Below are 22,884 nucleotides of genomic sequence, written 5' to 3' on the forward strand. Positions count from 1 at the left end.
TTTCTTATTTATTATTTGTTACATGTTTGAAATAAAAAAAAGGAAAAAACTGCTTAAAGTGATGCAGAAAGGACAACAACCACATAGTGAAGGAAAATCAGCAGCTTTACAGGATTTTTGTACATTTTGCTCTAACTTTATTTCTTCTTATTAGTTCTAACTTAAAAAACACTATTTAGATGATGACGGCATGAAAGTTAGTAATTTAAATTTGTCTTAGATTAGATTTGTCTATAATCTAACTGAAGAGCAAATCAGTTTGTATCATATTTAATATTTTGTAAATACAGTATTTAAATTGAACAAAACATGAAAAAAATGAGCTCGGTGTTTTCTATGCAACAATTTAAACCTTTGTAACAAGCACAAAATGTTTTTGTGTTACAGCGTTTTAAAGAATTCTTGTCAAGTGTTTAGAAACATGCAGCCAAATGCCTACCACCTCAGCTTGCTTTTTCCCAAATGTAAGTAAAAACTTGAGGGACTGACTGCACACACTGACCACAGAGCTGTAGAAATATGTTTACAGTTGCAGCACAAACAGTTCAGCTGCGGCTGAGCGGCTCCCCAGCAGAGGGCAGAAGCTCCTCTTTCATGAAGCCCTGAAGGTCCAAATCTTTGTCCTCCAGGTCCAGGCTCAAGAACTTCTCCACCACGGACCTGCACCTGTCAGGTACACAAACATGTTCAACACACACTGCTCTGTACTGAAGGTTTGCTTTGCCATTCTGTGAAGTTTGAGTCAAACCAACCTGTTGGCCTGCTCATCTGATGACGCTTTGTCAATGCGTTTGACGGGTCTTCCTGTCCTGTAGAGTTCAGACACCTGACCAAACGCACGCCCACAGTCAGCTTATGTGAGCATGCTTCTTTGTGTGTGTTTGTGTGTGTGTGTGTGTGTGTGTGTATGTGTGTGTGTTGGGTATCTGTCCTTTCATGATTAATTGGGACGGCTTGTCCAATTGGGGACAAAAGCCGTGTCCCCACTTGTGAAAACGCTGATTTTTGGGTCAGTGGTTAAGGTTAGGGTTAGGGTAAGTCTCCAGGAAATTAATGTAAGTCTATGTAATGTCCCCAAAAGTGACCTAAGCAAACATGTGTGTGTCTTTACCTCCACTGCTCTCTGTACAAGGCCAGTTGGCAAACCTGCCAGTGTAGCAATGTTGGCAGCATAGCTGGACTGGCAGATCCCTTCCTTCAGTTGGTACAGAAAAACTAACTCATCCCCATCCACTGCTGTCTCTAGAGTCTTAACACACACACACGGACCTATTAATACACAACCACATACACACAAAAATAACATACACATACTTCTAATGAGGTAAAACAGATCTGAAGTGGAACCTCATTAGCTACTTGGGCATTTGGAAGTTTCCTCTGTCAACAAAACTCTACACCACATTAGTTTGCCATCATATAACTTCATCGTGCATTCACACAAGCGCTTCAGGCTACTTGTCATCATTGTGCAAGCTCAGTTAGAGTATCTCTCAGTACCAGCAGAGACAGCAGGTCAGAGGAGGGTAGCAGGCCTAGCTGCAGCAAACTGTGGAAGTTAGTAGCCAACAGGACGTGAGGGACATCTACTGCAGCTTTTCTCAGCCAATGAGAGATTGACGCAGCCAGCAAGGACAGCCCATCCACCTGAAGGGGAACATTAAACTGTTGGCTGTGTTTCCCAAGGATGAAGTTGCGATTGGATAAAGGTCTTAATTCAGGTTAAGCTGTTTACATAAACCCTTGATAGCCTGACAATGAGTTGCTGCCACAAATTAACCAATTAACAGAACATTCCTGCCCACTGTCTGCCCACCAGATGTCCCCTTTCTCTCTGAGAAAACAAGATATTATGAATACAAATGATCATATTCCATCACAATCTGTGATCTCCTGGATGCTAATGTTACTTCATCCTCATCAGTGACTTTGTATTGTCTGGCAATGGAAAAATATGCATCTTTATCATGCACATGCATACGAGAATGTAATTTTATGTGTATGTAAATATAGTCAAAATTTTTTACTTTAAATGTGTTTTTTATAAATAGATAATTAGATATATTTGGAAGATACACCTCAGAGAAGACGAAACACCTCAGAGAGGAAGAAAACACCTCAACAGAACTTCTTCGTAACTCACAAACTCATTCAATTCATGTTCAGCAGGCTACAGATTCTCCACAAAGGAGAGCTGTTCCCACCAACATGCACCACTTACAGGAGAAGAGAGGAACAGCAGCAGCAGTTTAGGTCTGCAGACGTCAACATGTTGATGTCGCCTCCTACAGGCAAAGAAAGCAATGGCTGTAGCAATTTTTAATACTTGCAGGTAATGATTGTTAAAGCTGCAATTTCTTTCTCAGAGCTGTTGATCTTATGTCTTACTTTTAAGCTTGTACCACCAGAGAGAATGAGTTACACTAGCCTCCAGCAGATATTACTACAAATACTCAGATATAACAGAAATACAGCTGATCTTGCGGTAGTAAAACACAATGAATTTATGATTTATTTCCCTTTGTTGACATCCATTAACCTACTATGCTAATTTTATTCTAGGGTTTTCTTTTCCTTAAATAAAATATTGTTTGGACCCTTTCCTTTCCTCTCCAAAGTATGAACTCTGTAGTTGCTGTGCCTCAATTTCTAAAAAGTCATGATTCATTTCTTTGCCTGTGGATGGCGCACACCGGCACTTCTATATTTGCCTTCTTAACTGCTGCTGCTGCTATTTTCTTGCTGATAGGTGGCACATGTTGGGCTGAACTGAAGGTCTGTTCATGCTGCAGCTCTAAATTGGATAATACTGTCTGGGATTGGTTTCAGTTGCTTCACATTAACGGAACTGTGTGTCCTCGTTGTGTGTATGTGCATATGTATTTAATTCACAAAGCTTCTCCTTACAGTGTTAGTTCCTTTTCCAAATTCATCGATGAGAACTAATGAGTTGCCAGTACTGCTGTTGAGAGCCTGGGCCATCTGGAGAATACAGACACAAACAGTTATACTACACTTTATTGTTTTATTGTGTGTGTGTGTGTGTGTGTATGTGTGTGTGTGTGTGTGTGTGTGTGTGTGTGTGTGTGTGTGTGTGTGATGGTGATGGTTGTAGGCAGTAAATGCTTTTTAAAAAATGTCTTGACAGGTGGAGAGTGGGAGTGGAGCTGGAGGACAGTAGTATTGGAGGTTCATGTCTTTTATTTCCACGCCCACTCACTGACACACACACACACACAGAAGCTTGTGTGCATAAAAGTGTGTATGTGTGAGTGTGTTTTGGGTACCTGGTTGAGGTCTATCATGAAGGTGCTGAGGCCCACAGACACAGACTCTCTGCTCTGCATGCGGGCATAGATTCCATCCACCAGACCAATCTCTGCCTCCTTTGCTGGCACGTCAGAGCCGATCAGAGCCATATAAACAATAAGACCCACCTGCCAAAGACGGTTAAGTTAGGTTAAGTCAGAGCTGGAAAACAAAAGGTCAGCAGTGTCACATCAGTGATTCAAGAAAGCAGCCTGGGGATGGATGGTAGAAATAGGGAAGATTCACATCCATCACAAAGTTCACGTCATCAGACAACTCAAAAAGATACTACACATTGACAAAATGACAGTATATCAATTTAATTTAATGACATTGATCGATGTAGTTTTGCTGATGTGAGGCATCCATGTCTGCTTGGTTTTGAGGCACATCCATATTATGAAGGGCCAAGTCAGACATATCTGAGATTTCAAAAATATAATAATTAAGACTTGGATGTTGACATGAGCACTATTTGGAAGTCGAAAACTCATTATTTCAATATCTCTAATATGACTTGACATAAACTCCTCCAGTTGAGTGTAAGATGAAGAAATTCTGACTGTCCTACCTGTTTGAGGTAGATGCTCTTTCCAGATGAGTTGGGTCCAGTGATGATCTTGACTCTGCCTTGAGACTCAGAGCTCTGGAGAGAGTTGGCCACAAACACAGGAGAGCACAACTCTAACAGCGGGTGTCTAGAAAATAAAAAAATCAGACATGTAGCACTCTTGTACAACACTCTTGAATCAAATACCACAAAAATATTGTTTTACATTAAGTGTGTTTACCTGCCCTGTGTGACTATTATCTTCCTGTGGTTGGCTAGCTTGGGTGAGGTGTAGCCGTACTCCTGGGAGGCGCTGCTCATAGCCATCAGACAGTCCAGCTCAGCAGTGAGATCCAGAACCTACATGATACACACATTAAACACATTGAATGTCCTGAAAAGATTTTTGTTTGACTAATGAAAGAGCAGTAAGCCAGAGCTCTAGTGTTGACAACCCAGAACTCAACAGAGTTGTGCATGTGAATTGAGACAAAAGCTGTGTTTTAGCTATATTTTAGTGAAAATATGAGCATTTGGAGCATACAGATGCACAACAAAGAAGTGGATTTTCTTTGGAGGTTTCAGTTCTTTTTTATACTGTAAAAACTATGAGACCTTATTTATTTTTCTTTTACATTAATTTAATTGAAAAGTTGCAATCTGCTAAATAGTTAGAAAATTCCCATCATAGCGACAACATTGTAAACATAATAATTCATCATCTGACCTAACAGTTCTCTCTGCACTCAAAAACAACAATTAAATTTGCAGCTGCAGCAAATCCATCTATTATGAGACAAATATCACAGCACTGGAAAAGAACTTGTAATGGGATCAGGACCTGTTTCATAATTAAAATGAACAACACAACTAAAAGGAAAACTGACAGCTGATTACGACAAAATCCTCCTACACACATTAGCGATATTACTTCCATGCCAACAATCATATTGCTAGAGTGGGAGTCATGTTTTAAACACTTCATTTATGCTTATATATGGAAGTGCACCTTGTATAGGGAGGCGCTCCTCTCGAGGATTGCGTTCTGTAACTGAGTCATTACTGCCGTCTCCATGTCTGAGAAACAGGAAGTTTAATATCAGGAAAGTGAAGAATCTTGACAAGTGGATAGCGTTTGTTGTGGTTAAAAATGTCAGGTGCACAGCTATTAGGTAAATGTTCTGTTATTGAAAAAGTAAAAGACCTCTAATGTCACAGTGCAAGTCCCCTATGAGGTCGTCCAGCTCCTTGGTTCTCTGGCTGCGGTAGTGCAGACGATCCTCAGACAGAAACTAGCTCCCACACACACACATGGACATACATGAGCATGTGAACTTTTTTGTAGAACACACACAAACTAACAAAATGAAAATGCTGTAAAGATTAAACACAGACCATAAAATCAAGCCCTTCTATCTCAAAATCCTCTTTATCCACCATACTGGGCAGCCGAGGGACAGAGAGCAGGAATCCAATCTGTGAGGAGAATCAGACAATGATGTATGAGCACTGATGTGTGCGGTGCTCCAGAGAAACAATTTCCGCAACATCAGATAATAAGAATTCCACCAATAATATTGTATTCGTGGGCCGGATGTTTTTTGGAAACATATATCATTCAGGGCTTTTGTAGAGATAAATCTCAGACCAGAGGGATGTAGATGACACAGCAGGAGGGGATGCGAGCATCCAGATGCTCCAGCTCTCTCCTGGCAACGTCTGTCAGGAAGTCAGACAACCCCATCATCCTCCTCCTCTCTGACAGAGAGATGGAACGTTGTTAAGACTTCTGATCGGCCACCATATAAACAGGCTCATAACATAAACATAGGCCTCTGATCAGGCTTTTCAACACTTGTTTAGTCAGTTTTATATCCAGTATGGTGGCACTTACTCTCATCAATGGCAGGGTCCACATTTGGTTTGATGGTGAAGCGTCTCTCGGCAATGCTGGTTTCAAAGTCCACCTACACGTCCCCCAATCAGAGGAGTTAAACTCATTAACACTCAACATTGTGTAGTGTTGTTTAGTCTCAGATTTGCAGCTGTGTATTAATGTGAGTGTCTCACAATGCGGCTTATAAGAGAGGCGATGTAGTGGAGGTCATCAGAGAGCCCTTCACTGATGTCACGAAACAGCTGAATGGACTGAGGCAGGTGACGCACCGTGTCCCGGATACACACTGCACTGTACACTGTCTGAAACACACACACACACGCACACACACCAACAAACCTCTTTCTACACACTTAACAGAGCTTGTCACATGGATGTGGTAATAGTGTTGGTCCAACCTTGTAGAGACTTTGCCAGTCAGTCACTTTGGTATGAGAGAGAGACATCCTGCGCAGAAGAGTCTACCACACACACACACACACACACACACACACACACACACACACACACACACATAAACTGGCTTTAGGCGGATGATGATGTTAGTTTTCAGGTGGTGACTCAGTAAGCATGGTGGTAAATGGTCACAGATGTAGAAGGAAGGAGGTTGGTGGTAATAGTTATTACTGGGATGTTTCTGATGTTGCGCAGCGAGGACTGCAGGGTGCTCAGGGAGTCTGAGTTCCGAGGTGACGTGAAGAAACGAATCACTTCCTGTCTCCTTTGTAACACAGCCAGGTCCAGTGTTGGCCGCAGAAACCACTGGCTAAGACAGAGGAGGTTATCACTTACACTTTCAGTACCTCTACGACAGAGAGCAGTACAAACTACAGTAGGACACATCAACTTCTAGTTTCTGACAGTATTTTGTGTGCAAAATGATAACTAAATGAATAAAAACATGACATATTTACATAAATGTACATTCCCACAATAATTATAGCATGGATTTAAAATCAACACAATATCATTGGTTACAGTTCCAAAAACAGATGATGCATTATGTTAGAAAAGCTGACACATTTATCTTGTTGCCATAGATACAAGCAGCAGTAAATTTTCTGCTTAAATCGCAGAACAGCTGTTTGTGTGTAAATATGTGACAAGAATTTTATGTCATTTTTGTTACATTGGTAGTGTTTGTTTCTAATGTTCCTAATAATAAATGTTCATTTATAAATGAATATGAATGAATATTATTTTATATGACCAGTTAGTTACAATTATATCATTGTTATATTTATTAATTATTGTCTTTTATGCATTATGAAAAGCATTTCCTCTGTTTTTTTTTAAATAAGCTATAAATTTGCCCTGCCTAGTAGTAGTAGCCAGCCTTAGTAGTCATATTAATAGTAAAGGTGGTAGTAGTTGTGGTGATGTAGCATTACTAATGGTATCTGACATCAGTTCCCCATACCAAATGCTTACATTTGGCACAACTATTATACAGCAGGGCAATAAAGGCACCAGTTAAGTTTAACTGATGTCTTAAAACACCTGTCTTTTGATTAAGTTAAGGCCTCTTCATTATTTTGTTGTCTGTGTGATTCGACTCTAGCAAGAGATGTTTCTCACCGTAGCAGTTTGGAGCCAAACTTGCACCTGCAGCGGTTCAATATTCCTGTAATCCACAATAATGACAAGAGGTTGACGTAAATAGCATTACGTTGGGCAGAGAAGTGATAAAATCCTGAAATTCAACAGTCTGAGCAACGTACCGTAAAGACTGAGTCCTTCTTTTTCACCTGAATGCAGCTTGTACACCGATGGGTGAAGTTCTGATTTGAAGATCTGCAGAACGCTGAAACAAATATAAAATCCACAGTGATCTCTTGACCAAACTTTGTCTCTTTCTTCATGTTTTTGCTTGCATCACCTAATAATGAATCTGATTTGAATAATGTATTTTATACATAACAATTAATAATTTTATACAAAATAACATAATAAAAAGAAAATAAAAAATAAGATATATCACAGAACTAACAACTCATTATTTTGCATGTAATAGTTGAACTGTGCATTAAACAGCTGTACTGTAGATTTCAGTTATGGAAGAAGGAACAATTCATGAGAGACTCAGAAGATCAGTTTCAGCCTTTAGGGAAATACCTGTGTACTGGACAAAGATCATTAATGTAATAGAGTCTGTGCTAGAACACGCTTACCTGTAGGTGTCTCGGTCAATACACACCACACCTTTACTATATTGGGAAGAAACACAATGCACATTTCAGAGAAACAGAGATTCAAAGAGAATGAAAATTGTTCATTCATGGAAACATCTGCATCACATTTGACGGGTTTGGTTTGATGATAGATAGAGAATAATAAGTATAATGTAGTAATGTAAAATGTAATACAGTAGATGTATAAATACCAAGAAAACACAATGCTGCAAATGCATGATTCACTGCTGCGTGTTTGACAGACTAAACATGTGTAGCTAAATACAGTGCAGTAAAAAGTCACTCATTGAAAAAACTCTTTCATGGTCCTCATTATGGAAAATGTGTAATCACAGTCCTGTGTGTGTGTGTGTGTGTGTGTGTGTGTGAATTACTACATTTATGTGTGTCTTACAGTGTGTAGGCGTGAAACTGTAGGATAGGAACTCCAACACTGCTGTCTTCCAGCTCCACTCCCACTCTCCTCCTGTCCAGACATTTTAACAGAGCACCCACTGCCCTCAGCTACCCAACACACATACACACACATACAAACACAAATGAACACACAAAAAAACAAGAAAATGATTGACAATTCGTGATCAGCTCTTGCAGAATGATGGACTGATGGATGAGATCATATGTAGTGTAGACAGCTGGCTCACCATCAGGGGTGAGTCGAAGGAGATACAGGAGGAGAGATAGGACATTTTGTCTCTCTCTGAAATTAAGGCAGACAGGAAAGGCAGATGGGCAGCAAGTAGCCTCTGCTTACCAACCTCCAGGCCTGCAACATTCAAAACTGATTCTAAATTAAGCCATTTATTGTGGAAAATCATGCATTTAATACACTCTTGCCTACAAATTGATGAGGATATTTGCATTTTATGAGTGGATGTCTGTTTACCAAAGTCAACATATGGATAAGTAACCACCTCTGGTTTGTAGTCTGGGTTTGAACCTGGGATACAACAGAAAGGAGTTTGAAATAAAAATAATAATAGTTAGTTTTGTGAAAGAAAAAGTTCTTATCAAAGAACTGGTTTCACATGATAGCACTGTCTCACTAGGCTGTGCTCAGTAAAAGCCTTATAAAACTGTGTATTACATCACTGTTCTCTCTTATCACACTAACTGGCTGCAGTGTTGAGCATCTCTAATCTCACATCATTCCCTTGACCCAGAAACGTCTTGTCTCTCACCACTTCAAAAACAAAAAAAGCACAAATCCCCTGGTGCATTTTCTCCCAGGGCTCACCCAGTTGTTGCAAGAAGCGGGTCATGCAGCGCTCCTGCTTTGCACTGGTAAGAATGACATGGGGACAAATCTCCTGGATGACTACACAACAGAAATAAGAGAAACAGAGGAACAAAATGAAAACACAAGTGTCAGATTATAGACAAGACAATAATTTTTTGAGCTATTAAAAAACACCTCATCCAATTTGGGGAAGAGACTGAGTTAATGGCTGATGCACTGTTTACCTCTGGCCAGCAGGCGGAGCTCGTGGTTGTCAGGAGTGTCTACCATGTAGTGTAAAGAGGAGTCTTTACTGTCATAGAAACAAAGACCCAACTGGCCATGCTGTGCCAAAACACTCAATAAAACCTAGGAATAAACAGAGACAGACAGGAGTTTGCATGTCAGTGCTGCAGCCCAGTTAGCTGCTGGTGATATGTGAGGTCTGAGCTGGACTCCTAACTTACCTCAGGTGAGTCTTCCTCCTCTTCTTCATCCCCACTTAGACCAGCAGGACCGAAAACTTCCCCTCCTCCTCCTCCTCCTCCTCTTCTCAGACTTCCCAGTGCTGCCATGAAGACTTATTTCTGCATAGGAGCAGTCAAATTAAGCTAATAATGGTAATTTGACTGTATAAAAAGGGCACAATATGTAAACCTACAGACTTTTAGCTAGCTATCTAAGATTAAATGTATTCAAGTTAAGCGCCATTTAGCTAGGCTGGCTATTTTAAGCTAGCTTACTTTAGCCATAATAACAGTCCCGTCTCTTTTAGTTAGCTAACACTTACATGATAGGCTGGGGCTTTTATAAGTAAAGCCAACAAGCCGTATGTATCGAAAAAAAAGTCCGACTTATAACCGAAAGGAGGGCGATAAAATATTTTTATCTGTGGTAGCGGAGAGCTAATGCTAACGTTACCCCTTTAAAAGCGCTACTTGGCGCGCCCGTTCCGTTGCCATGACAACAGGTGTCTTGTTAAATGTCCATCTTGTTGACGTCATCAGTTATTTACTGATCTTCATTAGTTTAACAGACCTGCACAAACAAAACTTAGTCAGACTTTGTATTAGCTTTGACGAAAACAACAATAACTAAAAGAAAAAGTAGGATGGGAAGAAACAGTGGACTGTCCTGGTGACCTGCAAAGGTGGAATATAAAAAAGTAGTATTTTATTGACTAAACAATTAATTGAGAAAAAAATCGGCAGATTTATTAATAATGAAAATAATCCTTAGTTGCAGTCCTATAGTAGATCATAACTAGATTAGTATTATAGTTATAATTACAATAGAAACTGCAATGGAACAGCAGTAATGACAACAAGTTATAATATGAGTCATTTATTTTATACACAATGAAAGAAACAGTCAGATACAACAACATTACCCCCCAAAATCCCAAACTTTCCCCCCAGTGAGCTTTATGTTAAAGCAATAAATAATAATAAATACACTTATCATATAGTATGCACATAATATTTCATATAAAAGAAAACATAAATTCTTGGTACATCGCAGTGATTGACAAAAGGTTTCTGTCAAGGAGCTGGGTGAGTGGAGCAGGTGGACCCAAACGCAGAGACGGTAGGCAGGGAAAATCCGATGCAGATATTTTTAATGAAAATGCAAAAAGTCACAGGAACATTGAACAAAAGCAGACAACTTGACAAAGACTGAACTGAAAACTGGACTATAAATACACAGGGAGTGATTGCAAATGAAACACAGGTGAGGTAAACGAGACACAGGTGAGACACATGAAATAATCAAACACAGGAAGCAAAGTGACCAGACACAATGAAGAAATATTTCAAAATAAATCAGGAACAACACACAAGGGAACAGAGAAAACCAAAACCAGGAAACACATGCAACACAAATGAAAGAATCCCTCAAAAAGTCCAACTAAAACAGAAAAGGTCTGAGGGCATCAGAAGGATAACAAATCCAAGGAAGTCAAAAGAACAAAAACACAAGGAGTCCGAAAAAAACACACAAAAGTCCATCCAGGGTGTGACAGTTTCATATTGTGTAAGTGTGTGAGTGTGTGAGTGTGTGTGTATACACTAAGAGCACATTATTGAGTAGAAAGCAGGTAGCGCTGGAGAAAAGGGGGAAGAGGCAGTTTGTCAGTTTGATTCTGCCTCTGTTGCCCTAAAGACTGACGAATGGAGAGTCCACATAAAGCCATCAGGGCGGGCGGATCACCTGAGAAGGAGAGAGAAAGAAAAACTAAATTAGTTTACAGTTTGTGTTTTATAAGTTACAGTAACCATCCTCACTGTCACTGCTATTCTAACTGAGACAGATTAGTGTGAAAACATGACACTCACGTGTGGCACCGTTCAGGTATCGTAGTCGTATGCTGGCGCCTCCTCTCACACTGCTCACTGCTGGGAACAGCTCCACCCCACGAGGAAGGTCTTTAAAAGCAACGCCCAGGAAGCTGCCATCAACGACAAATCCCAGAGTGCCTGCGTCAGCGTCCAGGACCAGCAGGATGCGCTCAGGGATGGGGAGAGGTGTCTCTGCTCCCTCTGTGTCTTTCAGGATATGTGAAGTGAAAGACCTACAATCCTCCTGAGTCTCAGTGTGACACCTCCTCCTCTCTCTGGGGTACAGTCCCAGACTCTGTCCATTATACCAAAACTGATTGGTTTTGAGTTCCCAGCCCCAGGACTGCGAGTCTCCGCCCACCAGCACCTTGTACCCCGAGGCCTGCAGAGGACAGTTTTGCCTGGAAATACCCACGACAGCGTGACTCCCTCTGTGGCCGGGGCTCCACACCACCTCCCAGACATGAAGCCCACTCTTCACCCCCTTCTCTGCCCTCACGGCATCACTGCTCCGCTCGACAGGTGAACGTGTCACTTCATGTTTGCAGGCAGAGAGCAGGAGGTGAGGAGAGCGGTGGGCTGAGCTCCAGTGTGAGCGACTATCTCCCAAAGCGACTGGGGGGGAGCTCAGAATGACCATGAGACGAGAGGAGGTTGGGACAGCCAGCGAACATAAAGCTGATGAAGATGAAGGAGGGCTGTCAGCTGTCCTGCTGTACAGCCAGACGGACAGTGAGAGACCCATCAGTGGGAACAGTCTGCAGAGCTGAGCACAGGATACACACGGGCAGCGTCACCACCGCCTCTGTCAGGTGTCGTCAGAGAACTGTTGAGAAGAAAGACAACAAAACTCTAGTTAACATAGAAAAATACATGATTAATACTTCAGTAAGGAAATGGGATTTTAGGCAAAATGGTCTCTGTCATATTGTTACATATAACATATTATACTAAAAGTTAATTATTACTGATGCATATAAACAGCATTGTAATGTAGCTGGCCCAGGTGGAATTAAGTCTAGATATTTATATACCGTTGGTGGATTTAATTTACATTTTTTATGCTCATTATAGGTATCCTGATCTGCAATAGTTGTCAGTGTGGATTAAAAGGTGGGTAAAAGGTACAATATTTCCCTCTGAAATCTAGTAGAGTAGAGGTATACAGTAGCCTCAAATTAAAACACTCAAGTCAAGCACAAGTACACCATAATTGCACTGAGGTACAGTACTTGAGTACATATTACAGTGCAGCATTCATGTGGAGATTATTATCAAGGAAAAGAATAGAGAAACAAATCAGCAGATAAATAACCAAAGACAGACGTTTTTAAAAAAGTTTCAGGTTCCTTCACCTGTTGGAGCAGCTCATAAAAAAGCTCACAATAAATCTTTGTCTCGTTTCCATCTTACCAGCTGTTTTGTTGACTCCTTCCCTGTTGTCTGCTGGATAGTTTCACTCTGCATCCGTCTGGTTTATAACAGACTCTTATCAGACGTCTTGTGCGTGTTATCGCTGCTCGGTATCGTAGCCGCTCCGTCCACTCCGGTGTTTTGGGACGACCTCCGGGACGGGAACAGCACAGTCCATCATTTCAGTGTGACGCCACACAGATCTGCAGTTACAAGGACGAGAGGTCCATGACGTGTTTGTAAACTGGTGCATCAAACACGGTGAAAAACAAGATACAGCCACTGTTAGATCACAAGCTGTCATCAGTTTTCCTCCATTTATCCAACCTGAATTTATTTATTTTTTAACGCGTTCTGTAATGAATGTAAACATAAATGGCGAAACATAAGAAGAGGATCAAACTCGGGCTTTTAATTAATAAGAAGATGAAAATGAAATAGAAGCCAAAGCGGCTCATTATTCCGGACAGCGCAGGCGCAGTGTTGAGTTGAGTGTATGCCCTCAACGCTGACTTGCAGGCAGTGGTGGAAGGTACTGTACTTAAAGATTCCCCTCCACTCAAAAGTATGTTTTTCTTCTTGTTCTTACAGTTGGGTGTTTGAGCTCCACTGTGCAGGGTTTGACACTAGAAGGCTGTTTTCACATTCATCTGCTGAAAATGGAAAGTTTCTCTGTGTTCATTGAAAATCCAATTTTAAAAGAGTTTGGAAGCCAGTCGTGGTCCAGTATGCAACTTAAAAAAGTGTGTTGTGGAAATTTGAAGCCTCCAGTGCACAAACACTAAGGCTGAAATTATACTTTCCGTGTCTGTGAGTCCGCTAGGGTCCGCATGACATAAATGTCGTCATCAGAGGGTGTATGCGTAGGCTCTGTGTGGACATCCACGTATGCACAATTGTATCTGCACGGATCTTTCTGTATGGTCACAGTGCTGTGTTTCTGTAGACAGTGATCTATTATGCATGTGTGGAACGTGTTCTCCAAGCAGAACCCAGAAGGTAATATAAACAGAACAACTACCTGTCCGCGGTGTCCGCAGCTGTCTGTGTACGCATCCGCATGGGAGTATAAATAAAGCTGACAATTGAACATCTTGTATACCAACAGTTAACATCATGTGTTTTCATTTAAATTATGGAAAAAACAGGGCTTCACGTGCTCAAGAAAGCACTGAAATCACTCATTTGTGGGCCTCATAGTGGCTCAGGGGTCATAAACATTGATTATTTATGTTTTGTTCCTCAGGCTGTGAACCATTGGCCTAACCCAATGAGAGCCTCCACACTACATGATATCAAGCCAACGATGGCCAGATCCTGCTGAAAACTAAAATCTGCATTATAAACGACAGCAATTATTTTATCCAGTGTTGTAGGGTTTAGCAGAGGACAACCCATGCAGCATGTATGAGGCCCCATAGTGCCCCAAAACAAACAAGTCTTTGTTTTGTTGCCTTTTTTGTCTTCTGTGAGAGTTAACCTTTCTTATATCATGTCCTGACTCTTCCCCTCCTCATATTGCTCATGAGTATCAAACCAGGCCTGAGTGTCCCCGTCAACAAGGTTGCCCCTTGTCTGTAAGACTACACTGAGGGTTTAAATGCCTGATGGTTAGGTTGATGAGAGCAGTGATAAAAGTAGGTCACAACATGTATTGTAAGTATGTACAAGGGAAACCACAGAGCCCTGAGGTTTTATTGAGATCTTAGTTTTTATTTGTCATCACAGCTTTGAACTTTTAGTCCCATCAAGTTGTAAAGTCATGTATATGACTATATACAATTTAGGAGTCTATGTAGAGTGAAAATGAGGAGAATGAGTCATCTGAGGATATAGCAGCACACTTACAGTTTGCATCCAGTTCATGAATGAGCCAATTAATTCTGTTGAATATAGAAATTACAGATTGATCAATCTTTATTCGTCGCTAGCTAGACTCTTCTCCTCTGTAGTTCCCTGGTGGTGGAACGAGTTACAAAACTCTGTTCAATCTGCAGAGTCTCTCTCAATCTTTAAGAAAAGACTAAAGACCCAGCTCTTTCACGAATACCTCTGCACTTGATGGACTGAAGAGAGAAAAAATAAAAAACGGAAAAAAAAGAACTGCTTCTATGCAATCTATGCACTCTATTCATTGCCTCTGTGCACCACCTGTTGGCATCAACGTCCTATCAGGTTCAAACTTAGCTTTATAGTACTTACTCGTGTTGTTCTCTCCTGACTAGACCCCTGCTTGTGTTTTATCAGCTCTCAGATGTACGTCGCTTTGGATAAAAATTTCTGCTAAATGAAAAATTGTAATTGTAATTGTAGTGGTATCTCCATACTGCTCCATACTACTCCTTTCAGCATGTACAATCAATCATCATCAAATTAATGTGTATATCTCTCTTAGAAAGGAAAATTAATTTCCATAGCGTCCCTTGAAAATTAAAAATACTCCAGCTGCGATCCCCAACAAGCCCAGAGTCAGGCCCACTCCACAGTAAACATCTAGTCCAAGACTGGGATGACTGAAGTCAAGTTCTGTGGAGGAAGTAAGAAAATATCTATTATTACAGACACAAGAAAGTGTTTCACAACAAGTCATTATATTATTTTCATATTTAAGTGTCTTTACAAGATGAAACAATCACCCCAGATCCTTGTTATAGGTTTCTCCAGGGCTGAGTGCTCCACCGTGCAGCTGTAAATGTCTCCCTCCTCTGGTGTGAATGTCAGGGTTGAGAACTGGTGGAAGGTTTGATCATAATTGGGATAATATCGACTCAGTGACACCCCCTCCGACACTGGGCGGCCATTTTTGGTCCAGCTGACATTGATGTTAGGCGGGTAGAAATTATTCACAAAGCAGACGAAGCTGTTTTCAACACCCAGCTCAACATCTTCAGAGGGGTAGAGGACAACCCCAGGAGGGTCTTTGGTGGGTCAAAAGACAAATAAAAACCTTCATTTGTGTTTCATTCATCAGAAATGAATGTTTACGTTAATACAACATACAGTATAGATTCCTTACCTTTTTCTTCTGGTACGTTTTTCTCTTCCGCTGCCAAGAAGTTCACCAATACTGAACACGCCTTCTTGTTTTTCAAAGCATTTTTATATAAATAAAGAGTCTTAAAAACTTCACTAGGGTCAAGAATCATAAATTTGGGCACAGTGTATACAATGGCTTGTCTCATGAAATCCACGTATAAAATCTCCTCAGCATCAAATGTAAACTGTGCCTCAGTTGTGCCATTCTCAAAGCAGCCCACCAAATAGACAACTTCATGCGGGACTGAAACACAATACAATAGAAAAAAAGAAATTAATAAATGTATAGGTAAAAACCTGTAACAACAAAAAGCTAATCTGTCTAATCTTAATCTGTTTTTCTTTCAGACATCTGAGTTATCCACAGAAACTCTCAGGTGAAAAGTCTATCTCATATTTTCATGCTTCCATAAATTTACTCTTAATCTTACTATACCAGACTAGTACATTTGAAACTCATTCTTACTTTGTGAAAAGGCGCAGAGGGTGTTGAGCATCAGGACTATAATAGCAGATCCGAAAATTTTCATTGTTGTAGTCTCTCAATCTGCACAGAGAAATAAGGTTTATCTGTCATTATTGTTGTAGCATCCTCAGTTAGAATGATGGCCAACTCTCAAACTGATGGTTCATGAGGACTTTATTGCCAATACACAGTGCCGTATTCACGAACACACTGTAAGAGCTGAGTAGGAAAACAAAAAAGCTGTGATAATACTGCAGATTTCAATAATCACACAGAAAAACAAACATTTATAATGAACTGAAACAAAATAAGACTTTAAATAGAACAATGTCCATAAGTTAGTGTCCTGCAGTCTATTTGCTTCATAGATTAAAACACGATGAGACCAGTCCAGGTTCTTATCCACTGAACCAAAGTCAGGAAGTGCACAACGGGAAGCTATACTATTTAAATTAACCTTGCCATCTGTACATTTACTCGATGAATACAAAACAAGCAACCGTAGAAAAATAGTTAGACCATGCTACAAATTACACACAAAATGCAAATTATTCACAAGTACATTCACAATTATTTTCATTAGTTTATTCTTATAAAAGCTTATAAAAGTGTTACCAGCCTCCTGGGCAAAAGTCTAGGCTAAACTAGTGGCTGAAATGTATGTGTATAACTTCCTCACTACCCACTCAAAAAAGTAAATACACAAAACGTTTTTACATGTGAAAACCATTACAACATTTCTTACAGCATACAAAAATCATACCTTGTTCGCTGTCCAGCAAGGTCTTAGAGTTTTCATCACAAGAAGAGCATTTTCACAACCAAACACTTGCTCTTGTCTGCCAGTTCCCTTACATCCGCTTTTACAAAGCAGGGTGGGGAAAGCTTGCCCTTCAAAATAAAAGCCCAAATCGATGTCAAAAAATGAATATAAAAATAGAAAATGATTAAACCTAAAATAAAACCAACACTAGATCAAAGGTGAACATTGCAACTTGACAGTCATTATAAAGGGTAATTTACATACCTTTTGCCAGTAAGGAACTCAGACACCAATCACATGACCAGACTGTGTGTACAACAAAGTCATAAAATTGTGTCCTCGGTCAATAATCACTGAATCCAAGTATTCTTGAGTTACCAAAAGTGCACTGTTATAAAACAAAATCCTTTTGTAGAAAGAAGAGCTTAACCAGAGTATCTGTGTTATTTAGCTTTAATAAATATTGATGTTAAAACAGCAGTCCAACTGGTTTTGGCAGCTGCTGAGAAATGACAGTGTGCATAAATAAACTGTAAATTATGATAAAAACAGGACTTTTTGTACTCAAGAAAGGATTTAAATTACTCATTTGTGGGCCTCATAGTGGCTCAGGGGTCATAAACATTGATTATTTATGTTTTGTTCCCTTACGCTGTGAATCATTGACCTAACCTAATGAGAGCCTCCACACTACATGATATCAAGCCAACGATGGCCAGATCCTGCTGAAAACTAAAATCTGCATTATAAAAGACAACAATTATTTTATCCAGTGTTGTAGGGTTTAGCAGAGGACAACCCATGCAGCATGTGTGAAGCCCCACAGTGCCCCAAAACAAACAAGTCTTTGTTTTGTTGCCTTTTTTTGTCTTCTGTGAGAGTTAACCTTTCTTATATCATGTCCTGACTCTTCCCCTCCTCATATTGCTCATGAGTATCAAACCAGGCCTGAGTGTCCCAAGCTACAAGGTTGCCCTTGTCTGTAAGACTACACTGAGGGCTTAAATACCTGATGGTTAGGTTGATGAGAGCAGTGATAAAAGTAGGTCACAACATGTATTGTAAGTACAGAGGAAACCACAGAGCTCTGAGGTTTTATTGAGATCTTAGTTTTTGTCATCACAGCTTTGAACTTTTAGTCCCATCAAGTTGTAATGTCATGTATATGAATATACACAATTTAGGAGTCTATGTAGAGTGAAGATGAGGAGAATGAGTCATCTGAGGATATAGCAGCACACTTACAGTTTGCATCCAGTTCATGAATAAGCCAATTAATTCTGTTATATATAGACATTACAGATTGATCAATCTTTATTCCGGCCTTAAAGTTTTATAAATGATCATAAAGACTAAACATAAATGTACACATGTGCTTACAAAAGAGTTCAGACAATAAATAAAAGTTATGCATATATATATATATATTGATCCACTGCATTCCTGATATTTAATATTGGCACAAAGATGAAAAATAAAGCTCAGAGGACGATGAATGGTTTTGGTGGGTAAAATAATGACCAAATGATAGATAACTGGGCTGTTACATAAACACAACATACAACATCTGTGTAACCAGAAGACCAATTTTAGTTAAATTTTACTTTTCCTTTGATTAAACCAGCCATATTTGTTATGGTAAATAACAAACAACCATCTAGGCCGATGACTACAAAACATTTGTATAGAACTACAATACAGATCATTCAGTGCCTTTTAGTGAGTTTCATATTGAGGATCCCGTCCATCTCTCCGCTCGTGGAGCATCTGTTTTTCTTGATGACTTGGGGGTCCATACACAGATTCCATCTAGTGAGATACGCCTGTGGATTTTGGTGCAAACTAGCTTGACTTTAAAATAATCTTGAACATTAAGATAGTGGTGGTTTCTCCATAGTGTTGTGGACCTCAAGCATATACAATCTGTCACTTTCCACCTAATTCTAATCTATGGAGATGAGCAGTCCTCAGAGATAGGGTCTGTTTTTCAATTTATTTGCAACCTTTTTGGCTCTTAGGTCAGATTCCTCATGTTTGGTGCAGGGTCCCATCAATCCACAGATTTTGTAGGTTCTCTCATTTCATGGGACCTTTGAGTGTTGCAAAGATAGTTGATTCTAGTAGAAATGTTCATATACTTGAAGTCATTTATACCAGATTATGTAATTAGTGTAACTTATATTACAAATATTTTCAAGTTTCAGGTTGTCCCAACTTTATTGTCTCAACTTGTTGGCACCAACACTCGCCCTAGAAGAAAAAGAAAGAAAAATGAAATGCCATTTCAGAGTCATGAATAGCTGATTTACATCACAATAATTTGGTGTTGAAGTGTTAACAACTGGACTGTTTAATTTTCTAGGCTCTGATTAAGATGTGGAAATAATTGCGGGTTGTGTTGACTCATAAGCTTTATGATTTAAAGGATAATGAAATAATACATCAATGACAGAAATGCATTCATGGAGGGACGTCCATGAGTGATGTTATGTAACAGCATTTTTCAGGTTATAATACTGAATGTAGAATGGCATCAAAAGCAGTTTGTGTCTGTTTGTGTCTTCATAGTCTTAAAACATGCAATGACACAAATTGCAGATACAGTGACATTTTTTCTACAGTCTTTACCTCAGCTGCCAATACTTGAGGCTTAAAGAAGCTTGTTCTGTTATTTTTTTGGTTAATTTGGTCCATTTTCACATCAGTAGTAATTACAAATTAGGAAACAAAATATAAAGAAACAGAAACCATTCATGTTAATTTGACTTCATCTCTTACCAGTAGTTCTCCTTTTGTAGTAGCAAATCAGCCCAACAATGAAAAAGACAAGACCCACCAGCAGCCCGGCTGTCCCGATAGCAATCTTATTCCTGTTTGAGTCAGGCATGGGGTCTGAAATCACATGAAGACCACATTAAATCAAAATACTATACATTGATTTAAGTCCTTGATATAGAATTTCTCTCCTTCATACCAACACACGACACATACTGTATTTCAACTGGCTTTACTGTATGTGAAGACGTCATTATGTCATTTAAAATGTATCACAGATACATTTTGAGGTCCAAGAATGATTTTTGCTCTAGTAACATTTAAGTTAAATCAATCTATGCTGTCACACCTTATAGTTCCTGCCACACTTCACGTGTCCACATGCGCACTCTCTTACCCCAGTCATAAAACTTTGGCTCCATGAGGCTGGCATGTTCCACCATGCAGGTGATCGTCTCTCCATTTATGGGTGTATATTCCAGATAGGAGTGGGTCTGGTAGAGCCAATTCCCATTGGACAGCTCCTCAGTGGATGTCACATCAGATGTCACCTCCTTTCCATTCCTCAGCCATGTCACTCTGATTAGTTTGGGGTAAAAGTCGTTCACGCTGCAGACGAGCATGCCTGGATGTTTGCTGCTTGCTGTCTTAACTGACCTCAGCTTGACAGTGGGCTCAACTGGAGGAAAATACCCAGACATAAAAGTTTGTCATGAAATATCACATCTTTAGTAAATCTGCTTATTATGCACCTGTCAATGCTGAAAGTCACCAAAATCACCTGCTCTCAATAAGGCATCAGATAATAGTGGGATGCTTGTTTTGCAGGACTCTGTGTTCTTTCTTTCCTGTTTCAAAAAAGCTTCGTTTTTGTTGAGACCATCTGCAATTTCCTTTGCTTTCTCTGTGTAGCCGACATATTTTCCCAAAGTGCTGTTGTATTGAGCCAGAAACACCTTGTTAAAGTAGATCTGCTCCAGGTAAACAGCATCATGGCCATCGCTTGAAGCAAACTGGCAACGAACCAAACCATGAGCATAGAAAGCATCTGTAACATAAAGTTAACCAGTATATTAGTATCAATTGTAATTTTCTGTTTATCACATATTCTCACACCACAGTATCTGAAGTTAAACAGTTGTTTGGATTTCAAAGCTGTAATAATATGCAGTAACTTTTTTGTACTTTGGCTCTAGTGCCAGTTTGAACAGCAACACAAACAAACAATGACTTCTTCCATTTTAATGTTACTTACCCACTCTTGAAAATAACAGACACAATGGTGAAAAGAAGCTGAGAATACGCACGGTGTAAAACAAGAGATAATACATTTTAATTCGAAGCAGGTTGTTACTGCACTGCATGCAGGAAGTGAAACAGCAGAACTGCTCAACCACGGCGGTGGCATTTCCAGTTAGTCCTCCAAAGTAGGTGTGACATCCTGTATGTGGTGATTTGATTTCATAATCATTCTGCTGTTTGTGCCGTTTTATAACTCTAGCTCTAACTCTAACTAGCTTATACAAGCCAGACAAAAGTGTTGATGTTCTAGTAATCTAGTGTCCTATTTCACTGAAATTAATTATGTGGTTTGGAATTTGATTCAAATATTAATTGATTAATTTGTAAAGTATTTTAATTAATCTTGAAGGAAAGCATCATAATCCTAAAGTTACCTTTGTTGATTTGTTGCAGAAACTGAATGAATAATGAATCACACATGGCACAGTGATTGACCTTCACTGATTTATTTCATTTCTAAGCATTAGTGCTCACTGTAAAGAAAAAAGTGCAGGTGTCACAAATTATACATTCACATTTTACATACAGTAGTTACACAAGTTTATAAAGTGGATTTTATTAAATTATTCAGATCCTTTATTTAAGTAAAAGTAGCAATACCACACTACAAAAATACATTTTAAACAAAAATAAAAAGTATACTCAAAAAAAGAATGTAGAATTTAAACATCATTTTTCCAAACAAATATCAAAGTGGTGAATAACAGTGAATCAGTGTAATTCATGGCAGTGTTTGAATAAACAAGATTGAAATAACTTAGAGGGCAAAGAAAAAACAACAGTAAATATATCAAAAGAAATTAAATTAAATGTTTCTTCAGACCAACTCTTTTGTATGGAAGCTATGGAAGCCCATTTCTGCCAGTAAATGGTAAGAAAAATGTCCATGGTACTAATTCAAAATTATTAAATAAAAAAGTAAAAATTAATAAGTGATCATTTTGACTTTTTATCTCACAATGTTGACAATTTAACACAGTCAACATAGTAGTCATAGTCAAAATTCAAATGTTATTATCATGACTTTTTCTCTTCAAAATCATGAGATAAAAAGTCACAATTATGAGATGTGAAGTCAAAATTTAGAATTTTTATCTTTATTTCACATGACTTTAGCAATAATTTCGACTTGACTTCACTTACCATGAGCAATTTTTAGAATTATCATGACTAACTTTTATTAAAAAAAAAAAAAATCCCTATTACTGGCAGAAATGGGCTTCCATAATTTTGGCTCTTTTGCACTATTGTGATGCCAGAAGCTGCAGATTCAGACCTCTCATATTTCATGATGTTATGGTGCATGATTCAATTTAATTTCCACTCTTATTCTTCTATTGAATATAATCTGATATATGTACTGTTTAATAAGGTATATCCACACATAAATGACTAGTTGAATCATAGCTGCTGAACTGTTCTGTTGTGTTTTTCTTCCTTGTGGTGAAGAAATGTCCCTGAACAGTGCTTTTACATTTTACAGACTTGCACTTTGGTTCATGAATGAGCAATAAGACAGCAAAGTTTAGAAGATGATAATGGTGCACTCCAAAATCATATGTATTATCATAAGTTTTATGTATAACTTATGTGTATCATCATCAAATTTATGTGTATATCTCT

The 22,884-nt window shown here is 39.1% G+C and overlaps 4 protein-coding genes across 12 annotated transcripts; all 4 read right to left on the reverse strand.

Annotated features, from left to right (window-relative positions):
- Position 1: 1 nt before the first annotated feature.
- On the reverse strand, positions 2-10,175 carry msh5 (mutS homolog 5). Of its 7 annotated transcripts, none has more exons than XM_044358499.1 (26): positions 10,089-10,175; positions 9,635-9,754; positions 9,413-9,536; positions 9,186-9,266; positions 8,835-8,888; positions 8,593-8,714; positions 8,343-8,452; positions 7,928-7,963; positions 7,478-7,560; positions 7,335-7,380; positions 6,384-6,522; positions 6,155-6,217; positions 5,930-6,058; positions 5,754-5,826; positions 5,508-5,617; positions 5,255-5,335; positions 5,064-5,151; positions 4,869-4,936; positions 4,101-4,219; positions 3,881-4,007; positions 3,288-3,437; positions 2,908-2,982; positions 1,501-1,647; positions 1,112-1,249; positions 753-826; positions 2-666 (listed from the first exon to the last, which is right to left on the reverse strand). In XM_044358499.1, exons 2-26 carry the CDS (start codon positions 9,740-9,742, stop codon positions 546-548), a joined length of 2,466 nt encoding a protein of 821 aa, XP_044214434.1. In that variant the 5' UTR covers positions 9,743-9,754; positions 10,089-10,175; the 3' UTR covers positions 2-545. The 7 variants fall into 7 exon arrangements, with proteins under 7 accessions (XP_044214434.1, XP_044214432.1, XP_044214433.1 ...); XM_044358497.1 differs by having other exon boundaries at positions 9,958-10,090; XM_044358498.1 differs by having other exon boundaries at positions 9,911-10,090.
- Positions 9,958-13,485, reverse strand: si:ch1073-228j22.2 (SPRY domain-containing SOCS box protein 2). 2 transcript variants are annotated; one of them, XM_044358506.1, is made up of 3 exons: positions 12,920-13,485; positions 11,504-12,332; positions 9,958-11,378 (listed from the first exon to the last, which is right to left on the reverse strand). In XM_044358506.1, the coding sequence occupies exons 2-3, from the start codon at positions 12,249-12,251 to the stop codon at positions 11,248-11,250; spliced, it is 879 nt and encodes a 292-aa protein (XP_044214441.1). In that variant the 5' UTR covers positions 12,252-12,332; positions 12,920-13,485; the 3' UTR covers positions 9,958-11,247. The 2 variants fall into 2 exon arrangements, with proteins under 2 accessions (XP_044214441.1, XP_044214440.1); XM_044358505.1 differs by lacking the exon at positions 12,920-13,485 and having other exon boundaries at positions 11,504-12,909.
- Positions 13,486-14,647: 1,162 nt separating this feature from the next.
- LOC122986956 (H-2 class II histocompatibility antigen, A-U alpha chain-like) lies at positions 14,648-18,227 on the reverse strand. 2 transcript variants are annotated; one of them, XM_044358511.1, is made up of 5 exons: positions 17,185-18,227; positions 16,422-16,502; positions 15,936-16,199; positions 15,556-15,837; positions 14,648-15,445 (listed from the first exon to the last, which is right to left on the reverse strand). In XM_044358511.1, exons 2-5 carry the CDS (start codon positions 16,483-16,485, stop codon positions 15,324-15,326), a joined length of 732 nt encoding a protein of 243 aa, XP_044214446.1. In that variant the 5' UTR covers positions 16,486-16,502; positions 17,185-18,227; the 3' UTR covers positions 14,648-15,323. The 2 variants fall into 2 exon arrangements, with proteins under 2 accessions (XP_044214446.1, XP_044214445.1); XM_044358510.1 differs by having other exon boundaries at positions 16,422-16,640.
- An 82-nt stretch (positions 18,228-18,309) lies between these two features.
- Positions 18,310-21,438, reverse strand: LOC122986953 (H-2 class II histocompatibility antigen, E-S beta chain-like). The gene is made up of 5 exons (XM_044358507.1): positions 21,215-21,438; positions 20,741-21,007; positions 20,357-20,638; positions 19,963-20,076; positions 18,310-19,434 (listed from the first exon to the last, which is right to left on the reverse strand). Exons 1-5 carry the CDS (start codon positions 21,321-21,323, stop codon positions 19,409-19,411), a joined length of 798 nt encoding a protein of 265 aa, XP_044214442.1. The 5' UTR covers positions 21,324-21,438; the 3' UTR covers positions 18,310-19,408.
- Between the last annotated feature and the right edge of the window lie 1,446 nt (positions 21,439-22,884).

The sequence above is a fragment of the Thunnus albacares genome, chromosome 8 (assembly GCF_914725855.1).
Source record: "Thunnus albacares chromosome 8, fThuAlb1.1, whole genome shotgun sequence".
Lineage (NCBI taxonomy): Eukaryota > Metazoa > Chordata > Actinopteri > Scombriformes > Scombridae > Thunnus > Thunnus albacares.